This window comes from Agelaius tricolor, unplaced genomic scaffold, assembly GCF_023055355.1.
Source record: "Agelaius tricolor isolate 1412-34295 unplaced genomic scaffold, bAgeTri1.0.p SCAF_1, whole genome shotgun sequence".
In the NCBI taxonomy this organism is placed as follows: Eukaryota; Metazoa; Chordata; class Aves; order Passeriformes; family Icteridae; genus Agelaius; species Agelaius tricolor.
Window position 1 is genome coordinate 44,131,811 of NW_027269261.1, and position 10,898 is coordinate 44,142,708.

A 10,898-nucleotide genomic window follows, 5' to 3' on the forward strand; every position below is an offset into this window, starting at 1 on the left:
CAAGTATTCCTTGTGCCTGTGGCAAGGAGACTGTGGTGTAAGGGAAGGATGGCCAGAGAGGGAAGGGCACTCTCTTTGCCAGGCAGCAGGCTGAGGAATGAAATTCTTCTCATGTGTGTTCACTTCAACTCCCACTTTACATGCAGACAGGAGATAAAATATGAGTTTATCAATGCATATCCAAGATACTGTGGAAAGACTCTTTAGTATATAGCCCTTGACACAGACCCCCATGTTCCTTTGGAGCGGGAACAGGCTGCAACTATGGATAGGACAAGAGCACAAAGTCTTAAGCTGTGCCAAGAGAGGTTTAGATGGACATTAGAAAGAATTCCTTAACAGAAAGTGTGATTAGATATTGGGATGGGCTGCCCAGGGAGGTGATGGAGTCACCATCCCTGGAGGTGTTTAAGGCGAGTGGACATGGCACTGACAGCCATGGTCTGGTTGACATCGTGGTATTCCGTCAAAGACTAGACTTAATGATCTCAGAGGTCTTTTCCAACCCAACTGATTCAGTGAGTTTGTGAATGTGAAAACAGTTTAAGGTCCCTCAATGCCCCCACAAACACCACTCCTGCTGCCTGATGGAGCACAGGGCCCATCCCAACCCGCTCCTGTCTCTTGAGAACTACAGTGGGGATCACACGAAACTACAGTGGGGAACACACGACCAGGGTGTTCAGAGCCGAGGGCAGGAGCACGACGGCTGCTGCCACCACACACCAGGCGCTTCTGCTCAGCACTTAAGGGAGCACTTATTTCCGTGAGCAACGACCGCTGCCCCCCAGCCAGCCACCAGGGCAGGCGACCAACATGGTTGCAGGAGTGACACTGGAGCCGCTGGAGGTACACCCCCCCGCCGGTGGGACCCGGGGCCGAGCAGCCCTGAAGGCCCCGGGCCCGAGTCCCCTGCCGGCTGGGAGCCCGCGGCCCCCGGGATGCGCCGCGCAGGCAGCGAGGCTGGGACACGACTCTCGCGAGAGAGCGGCCGGCCTCGCCTGCAACTCGCACACACACGGGCCTCTCGCGAGAGCGGGGCCCGCGGGCGGCATGGAGCGGCTGTTCGCGCTGGAACTGCTGGTGGAGGCGCTGCGGGTGGCGGAGCCCCAGGGGCCCGTGGAGCTCCCGGGGCCCGCGGAACACCCGGCCGTGGCGCTGCGCCTCTTGGACTTCCCTACCCTCGTGCTACGCCCCGCCGCCGCCGCGCCGCCCCTGCGGCCAGGGAAGCCCTTCCCCTTCGGCCGCGGCAAGCGCTGCCTGTTCCGCTGGCGACCGGACGCGCTTTTCGCCGCGCTCCGCCGCCGCCCGCTCCGCGCCCTGCTCCTAGCGCTGCCCGCCGGGCTCGCCCCGGGACCGCCCCGCCTCCTGGGCAGCTGCGCCGTGTCCTTGGCCCCCGCCGCCGAGCTGCTGCAGCGGCCCGGGGCGCCCTCCTCCTGCGGCCGCCGCGGCCGCTTCGCGCTGCGGGACAGCGCGGGCCGGCCCGTCGGGGAGCTGGTCCTGCGCTACCGCCTCAGCAGCCTGGAGGCCGGTGGGGCGCGTCCCGCCAGCCCCCGCACTGCCACACCGCCTGCCACCACCCCGGAACCGCGAGACGAGGAGGAGGAGAAGGAGGAGGAGGAGAAGGAAGAGGAGGAGGGTGAGCAGCTGGAAGGCAACGTCTTTTGCCCTCCGCTGCTCTATTACAGCCGTGAGCCGGCTGAGCATCAGCGGCCGCCAGCAGCAGTAAGGCAGTGGGAGCATGTCGAGCCGCAGAGACCGCAGGAGAAGGACAAGGGCCACAGCCCACCGCGTCCCAGTGCTGGGCCCTCGCTGCTGCACCCCGCCACCCCTCGAGAGCCCCAGCACGCCCCGGTGCAGCTGCCACTGCTCAGCGCCTTGCTGGCAGAGCTGTCGGTGCTCACCCGCAGCGCTGTGCCTGCTCCTGCTGTCCACCCCCATCTTGCCTGGCTCTACCAGCCCCCAGGGAGTGGGGACACGGCCTCACAGCCTCCCAGTCACTCTGCTGCCCTGAGGCCTGCAGAGACACCTGTGGGGCCTAGCAGGAGCAGTGAAGTCCCGAGCCCTCCGTTCAAACAAGGCAGTCAAAAGGCCACCTCCCCAGAGTCTTCTGGGGTTGGGAGACGACCCAAGAAAGCTGTACCTGAGGAACAGGCAGCCTGTGAAAGGAGCTGCAAAGCTAAGGAGAACAGACCTCCCAGAAAGAAATTGTTGTATGGGCTGACAAATACGCTGAGGCTACGGCTACAGAAGACCAACCCGGATAAGCTGATAATTCATGAAAGGAGGGAGCAGTACAGAAAAAAGCAAATGGAGATGCTGAACGGGAGAAGCCCCTTACCCAAGAGAAAACTGGTCAGAAATACTGAAGAACAGCATGTGGTGTCCTGCAGGCATTGTAGCACAGGAGGCAGTTCAAAGCGGAATAATCAGTTGGATAAAATTGTTCAAACTTCATTAGAAAACAGTGCTCTCTCAGAGTCAATTTCTGTGACAGGAGATAAATCCCCTGGCCTGCAGAAACAGTCTATTGCAAGTCTATCCAAGAATGATTCAATAATTACAGCCCCCTTACCAGAGGAAACTCTGTTAAAATCTGCTCATGAGGAAAAGTCTGCAAAAGCTCAACTCCCAGCAGCATTCCCATCAGATGCTAATGCAAAAGGAAGTTACAACGATGCAATAAACTTAATCCATCATAAAACTACGGAGCATGATGATGTATCTATTGTGAGGGGTCATAAACTGAGCCCCAGCAGGAGTGTTGAAAACAACTCTGAATTCATATATTCTGATGACTTTGTTGCTAGTCCAGAGAACACAGTTTGTTCAGAAGATTTCACCAATGCTGAGAGTACAGGTAGAGACTCCAAAGTTTGTGACAGCAGTCCTGAGCCTCTGTGGCTTGAAAGACCAAAGCAAGATAGGTCAGATACAGAGTCAGAATCCAGAAGATCCCGAATTTCAAAGACAAGTCAAAGAGCTCAAAGTACTTCAGATCTTGTGCCAGTTCCTTCAGCTTCATCTCCAGTCCAGTCTTTCAGGAGAAACTGTGACTTTAAAACCAGCATGGGAACTAGTGCTGAATCTGCTGATTCACTTAACCTTGCTGAGATGGAGGCATCATTATTAGAAGATGAAGAGCAGAAAGCCCAACAGATGAGTACGGAAGAGAACAGGGGTGATCGACACATTAAAGAAATATCTTCACCGAGAAGCAAACAAGTTAAATCTGATACTGATCTGAATACAGGAAAGGGGCAGACCTCTGCAGGACAAAAGCAGTCAGTAACTCAAGTTAGCTCTTACTTGCCATCTAACATGTCTGATCTTGAATTTAGTGTTCTGGAAAACAGTAGGTCAGACGAAGAAGATGATTTTCTGGAAAAACTACATGGCCCTAATCAGTACAAAGACATCAGTGAACTTGTAATAAACAAACTCCCAGGATATACAATGTAATTATAAGTTTTCACTATCTGGATTAAGATACAATATTTGAACTTTATAAATCCTGTTACATTTAGTTACACTAAATTTAAGATTTTATCATGTACATTTATTACCAGTGAATTTAGTTATGAGATTTTTAAAATAAATTACTATTTGAATCTCTAACAAATGGTGTCTACAGCCTGATTTGAGTGTCAGTATCTTAACACAAAAATAATCCAAAGAGCACATGAAGCATAAATTTCTGTCAAAGGAGAAATTAAGACAGAAGCAGCAAAAGCAGCCAGTACCAACAAAAGTAGTCCAGGGTAGATGTAATATCATGATACCAGGACAGCCAAGTACAAAATTCATTCCTAACCAAACAGAAGGTTTTATTCCTCCTAAAAATTTCCAAGCTTCCTTTTCATTAGAATTAGTTACTTAGAACATATAGTCACAGCCAGTAGCATCACAGAATTTTATCAGCTAGTCAGTATAATGATGTGTTTGTTTCCCTTTTCCATCACTAAATACAGTAACCAGAACTGGATGAGTCCTTTTAGAGTTTCTTAGGTTGAAGTTTCATTTAAGCCAGATTTTCACAATTTATTATTGAATAGTGTAAGAATTATTGGTGATAGTGAATCTATATAATCTGGGCAAGCTTTAAGAGGTGGATGGAATTCACTTGACCTTGAAGACTAAGGGTATGCAAGGAGTAGGGAAGAGCATAGTAAATCTTCAATGCTTCACAACTCCCTGATTGCATTCTCTGACTCTAGGGAAAGAGGTGGGGTCAGCACCCACAGTCCAGAAACTTGGAACAAATGAGCATATTATGTCATGATGTAAAGATGTGAGGTAATGAGAAATTTGCCATGTCTCCTTTGCCATTAAAATAGTTGAACTGATGTCTGCTTTTGATTTCAGGTTTGCTTTTTATGGCTTCCAGTTTGATCATTGAACTTAATGTCTTCTGTTTAACTACAGAGGTTTTTCTAGAGTCCGTGTGCTGATCCTAAATTTTAGAGGTGCTTTTTGACTTGAATTCCTGCCTTAGTTTTTAGTCTCATGTACCCCCCCCCCCTTTTCCCCTCTTTGAGTAGTTCATCTCCTATGTCAGCTTTACATTGCTAACTATCTCCTCAATTAGGACAGTTATCCTCAGGGTTAAATGACAGACTTTTCCACTCTCCTTTTCTTTATAATTTACAATCTGACTTTTTTACACAACTTTTTCATTTCTCACTGTAATTTTCCATGTACTTTATTACAAGAGCCAGTATTTACACTTTAACATCTTGGAGGAGCTTTTTCCTTTACCTCCTACTATGTGTTTATTTTGTAGGAATGACAGCACCTCTCCTATTTAAAGCATGAACATCTGTGAGGATTATTGAAGTATCTAGTGTTGACTTTCTAAAAACCACTAGTAATATTTTTAATCTAAAGGTAAGCAGCTGAAATTACCTATATACCAAAGGAATCTCTGGCCAGAGCAATTCCTAAATCTTATTTAGGGTTTCTTTCATCAGCTACAATTTTAGAACAATTTTTTTTTCCTTTTTCTTCCAATGCCATGGACTTCTTTGATAAACATGGATTCCGACTGTCATTTATACATGGCAGTTATTCTGATTTTATTGATGCAGTAATGTCTTGCACTTCTCATGAGCAAAACTGTCATTAAAATACAATGCTGACCAACCATTTTTACTGTGTGGCTATTTAAATGAGGTGCTAATGCTACAAGTGCACAATTTGAAGAACATTTTTAAAGAAAATTTTATTTCAAAAATAAAAGTTTATTTTCAGCTCCAAGCAGGTTGAAACTCAAGGGCAAATTTCCAGTCTTTTTTCTATCCCCTATTCCATCTTCAATTTTCAATTTCCAGAAGCAAATATGGTCGGACAATATTTCTTTTGTTTAAATAATGAAATTAATCTCTTTTCAGCTGATTTTATTTGGAATAACATTTCTAATGTTTACTGTGTAATAGCATTTATAATTTTATCAGGAGAACAATGAAAATGACAAAAAATGCATACTAGGAAGACAATAGAAGACATTACACTAGAACAAAACTGCACCATCATGCTTGCATGGCTTAGCTTGTTTGTTTCTTTTCAAATATATACTCCAGGTAGTGATTATTGCATGAAGAGATTAGCAGGTAGTTTCTGCCCCCAGGGATAATAGTCTTTTCAGATGTTACTATCTTGTTGTGAGAGTAAATTAATTTTTACTTAACATTCAAACAGCAACTCTCAGTCAACAAAAATGGGAAAGAACTTTATTATTGAAAACTCATAAACCATTATCTTAGCAAGAAATAGCTGCTAATGACAAGAGGATTTTATGTCAACACAACAGAACAAAACAGAGATATTAATTACCAATATAAAATATTTTTAAATGGCCGCAGCAAACTCCCTTTTGTACAATTCCTATAGTAATCTACACCTCCCTTTTGTACAATTCCTATAGTAATCTACTCCTAGCTAGCCAGTTTTGTTATTATAACTTGCAGCCTGTACCCCTGTTATCAAGTAGTTAAGATCAGAGTTTTAATAAGAGATGTCTCTAATGGAGGTATTACACCATTCTTTCATAGTTTCTAAACTGTAAGGGCTGAATTGCACAGATGATGTTTGTGCAGGGGATATGACAATATGCTGGGAGAAGCAAATAATAGCATATACATTGCAATTCTTGCACAGCTGTCCCAGAAGTAACATAAATACTTAAGGATACATGGTCTCATTGACTCATTACATCTAAAAATTTCCGTGCTGCACACTTTTAAACAGTAAACTACAGTTACTTTAAGTTTTATGTTGTTGTAAACGTTAAACTTTACTACAGCAAAATTAAAAGGTGAGAAGTAATTATCTAAACTTATAGATCCTCACTAAACAAAGCCACCTGACTTCTTACTTTAGACTTGTTACTTTAACAAGATTGCTTGAAATCTGCATGATATTTTAGAGATATGTTAGATGGGTGTTTAAAAACATAGTTTCATTGCTTAAGTTTAGGGTGGTTAAATCTGCCCAAATAAAATTGAATTCATGTTTTACAACAAGACCCAAAACAAGAAATAAACACTTAGTTCTACACATTAATTCAGATTTTATGGTTGTTGCTGTAACTGTTTTTTTAACAGTTATTTCAGCATACTATTTACTAAATCAAATCTAGATAGCCACTACTATGTAACTGATAATGCGATGGGAAAAGCAGAATACTAAATACCGATAGCTTCTGGCACTCTTCCCTTTCTATTGTAATATTTTCCTGCTACCAGTACTTCTTACAGATCTTATTACTTGATGGCCAAGAACAGTGCTAAGAAATCCCAGCCAGGTAGGTTTCCTCCGCTCCATTTTTTTTTATTCCTCAGCACTCTGATTAGATGACACAGATTCTTCTCTGTGATTTCTATGATGACACTTCCTACCACCTATTTTACTACTTGTAATCCTTTCATCATTTTGGAAATCCTTTTCCTCAGTTCTCTGAAATTCCATCCAGCCTTGGTAACAGTGCAATTGAACTTTTGACTTGCTCTTACTTATTTCATTCTTCTAGGTCCCAGTATTTTGTGATGCCTGGTATTGTAGTAATTTTATTTCTCTTTGTGTAAGTGCTGGTCAGTCATTATTTAGATGTTAGTCATTGTTTAGAAATCTTTATAACTTTGCTTCCTTTTTCTTAGCATTTGTCATCAGCATTTACTACTTGCTTGTCTTTGACTGTCTAAAAAGAAGTCAAAGAATTGAACCCTGTATTTAGACCTTTAAAAGGTTTCATTTAAAGACTTCTACCTGCAAGACCTTCACCAGTGGCTGTGTAACGCCACTCATTCAGAGCTGTAGAATGTCCATTTAGGACTGCGAACATTTGCCCATAGTTATCTTTTGCCATGGCAGACAGCAAGCTTCTCTAACTCTACCAAACCCTGCCTTTTAAGCCTTTTCTAAAGTTTTGATTTCCAAATTAACATTTCTTTTAAGATGACAGAGGCCATCTCTGTGAGAACAGATGTTGGCTTTAATTTAGCATGCATTTAGAGCTAATGGCAATCACATCTGCTATAGCTAATGTTTGCTACCAGATAGCTGCTTGCATTTTCCATCCTCTCTTTCAGTCAGTATACTGCTGAATTTTAATTTCATTTTTGTTCACACTGGGGTTCTTCCCTCATGTTTAATCCCTTGTAGGCATGCAGGTATGTTGAAGTCACCAAGACAAGCTGCAACTTCACTGTCTTTTCCTTGTTTGGCATTGACATTCACCTGCATTAAACTGTCTTTGCTTTCGTCTGGCTTTTATGATTTCACTTGTCTGAATTTTATATGGCAATTGTAATGTAAACCTCCCCTGACTTAACAGAATTGCTTGCATATTCCCAGAAGTATATTCTATGTTCTCTATTGTTTTCTAGAGGATAAATTTGAGTGTCTCATGCTGGAGAAAGCAGTATTAATCTTCAGTTCTGCAGAGACCTCTGCAAGTGATTCATTTACCAATTGTTTAAAATAACATGGCTTGGTAGAGGAAGTGATTAAATAACATCTGAGATACATATTACTCCTAACTAAATGAACATTTAAAGATTGATTCAGGTACAGAGAATAAAAAACCCCAAAGCCAAAAAAACCTACCTTTCCTCCTGAAACAACACAAAATCCCTATAAAATTAAAATGTTAACTAAAACAATTTCAGATGCCTATTATATATTTTTATTCCAATTATAGACATTTTACAAACATTTTGGTTATTAGCCTGAAAATTTCATGCTTTTATGTTCTCTCTGTACCTATTAGCAGAAGGTAGCAGGTTTTTAAAAGGAAGTAAAGGTATTTAAATTGTCAAATCCTCTGAAATTGCATGAGAATTAGTCACCTCAAAAATGGTTGTGGAATGGAAACCCATGCAGAGGACTCTAACAGTATTATCACTTGGAATGCAAAAATGTTTTTGAAAGAAGATAAGTCATGCTTCAACAAATATTTGCAGAGGGATTTGGAAAGTTTAGTGGTATCATGATTGAAAGAAACTCCCTTGGCGTCAAAGATATTCCAGCCCTTTTTCTTTTGTCTTTAACTGTTGGCAGATTCAGTATTTTTCCTGTCCCTTATGCTTATGTAGAGAGTACTTAACCTTTGACTCCTCCCTAAATTTCTATGCCAACTTGATGTCCAGAACCTTATTTCAGAGATATCTTCTTCTACTCTCCTATCATGCCTTTCATCTTAATGCCTAGCCTGTTCCAGTTTCTCATCACATATTTCATGCCATCTTTAAAATTCATCTTGCCCTACTTATCATTAAGAAAAACTCCTAACACTTCTCAGATACTTTCACTGATTTGTTCTCATCCTTGATATCACACTAAAGTTCTGACCATCGTCTGCTGGACTCTGCATGGTTTATCCCCTTCCTGCCTCTATGAACCTGTTTCCTTCTCTGTATCCTTTTCCATGTAACTCTACCTTCATTCAATAAAAAAAATAAAATATGGAAATTGCTGTACATCTGTGTTTCCTTCTCATCACCCCTGATCATCCTCTCCATGGGTACCTCTATTGCCTAGAGTTCTTGTCCACAGGAACATGCCAGACATAACAGTTTAGATAGAAGCCATCAGATCATGTTTGATCTTCTCTACATTACAGTCCTCAACATTTTGTTTGCTTACTCCTGACAGCTGGTGTCAACATTAGGATAAGACTAAGGTAATGATCAAAATTTAATGGCATATGTAGGGAAGGAAACTCTTCAGGATGTATTGTCAAACCTTGCTAACATCAAACACAGTATGAGGGAAGCTCTGATGTACCATGGCATGCAGTTTTGATTTTCTTATTCATAACTCTAATAAGAGTCAGCAATGGAATTACTGTATGTATGAAAATCTGTTAACAGTCTTTTGACTGTTGCAGGTCTCTCATCTCCTGCTGCCTCTGTGGTGTTACTCTACAGCCCTCCAAACATTGTGTGGCTTTATTTGTAAAGTGGAATACATGTATAGGGCTTCTTCAAAACAACCTTCAAAACAGCCTTCACAGGGCTCAATGAAAAGACAAGAACACAAATTCAAGGTACTTCAGTACATTTCCTACATACCCATTTTTAATAACAAAATATTGGAGCACATTCACCATTATCAAAACCTTTTATCAGCAGGGGATTTGGTTAATTTTCAGTGAGAGCAGCAGATTTGCTAACCTGATACTTCCCTGGTATTCATCACTGTTACAACACCACTTCTTATTTGCATCCTTTTTTTCAAATTTTTAGCTGTTGATTAAATTCTGTTAAATTACACACATGCCATGTGAATTTAGTAAGGCTTGATACAGTCAAGGTCTTTATCAAGGAAAGCACTAATTGCAACAAGAGTCCTAACTGAAATTTGCTTTTTGTTTATCTGATACCTTACAGCAGCACATTAGTCAGCCAAAGAAGCATCCCTTGCCAGCTGCTGATCGCATTTACATGTCCAGAATATATGTCCAGAACAGTGAGTCATGGCCAAACTGAAAGTGTGTCAAGTTGGGGGGTAAGTTCCAGATGTTCCTCTGAATTTTTCTTTGCTTCTTTTGAAGCCTTAACATGGAACTGAAATTTTGTTTCCCCAGCCTCTATAGGATTTCTAACAAATAAAAGGGAAGACAAAACTATTTTTCTAGGAAATGTCCCTATCTTCTTAAACACTCATCAACCTTAGACACAGGAAAGTTATTCAAGGAATGTTTACAGAAACTATTCAAGAAATACTTCCAAGCACTTTCCCATTCTACTTAATATCCCAAATAATTTGAGAACAATGTCCTTCACTGTAGTTATTACTTCTACTTCTGATCTCAACAGGAAGAACTGTGAAGATACACATTTTGTTTTGGTTTGAGTTTAGCAGTAGTGTAGATCCCAGCAGTCCTGCTTTTACTGGAGCCATTTCACACAGGTCTGCCAACAGTTCTGCAACTAGAGTAAATACCAAAGTTATGGATCAGATGTACAGCAGAAAGCAGGCTAAAGCTGTATTGATGCAATAGTAACAGGAGTTTGATCCCTGCACTCCAGGTCAAAGAAAGTATGTGTTTCTGGAACAGCTCCACAGGCCCTGCATTTTGACCCATGGGACGTTAAAATGAAGACAGACAATAAAAGGAAGGAGGAAGTAAGTTTTGTAGGGATAGGAGGAAGTAAGTTTTATAGGGATGAGTGCCTCTTGGATGGAGCCATTTGCTTCTCCCTTGGCTAATGTAAGCATCTCAACTGGTGTCTCAATCAGCTTCCTGATTGTACAAGGAAGAATTTGTCATTTAAGACAATCTGAATAAAAATTGCTAATATATCAGAAATGCCATTTTGACTGTTCCTGCACAACACACCACAACTTGCTGATCTTTTTTTTTCTTTTCAGTCTGGAAGTTGTTCTGCATAACAACA

General features: G+C 42.0%; 1 protein-coding gene across 1 annotated transcript; it reads left to right on the forward strand.

Annotated features, from left to right (window-relative positions):
* Positions 1 to 1,043: 1,043 nt before the first annotated feature.
* MAP10 (microtubule associated protein 10) lies at positions 1,044 to 4,346 on the forward strand. Its single transcript, XM_071431921.1, has one exon. The coding sequence runs from the start codon at positions 1,054 to 1,056 to the stop codon at positions 3,460 to 3,462; it is 2,409 nt and encodes an 802-aa protein (XP_071288022.1). The 5' UTR covers positions 1,044 to 1,053; the 3' UTR covers positions 3,463 to 4,346.
* Positions 4,347 to 10,898: the final 6,552 nt, after the last annotated feature.

Excerpts from the sequence above, each read along its gene's own strand:
- MAP10 (XM_071431921.1), top strand. The coding sequence starts at position 1,054 with ATGGAGCGGCTGTTCGCGCTGGAACTGCTGGTGGAGGCGCTGCGGGTG.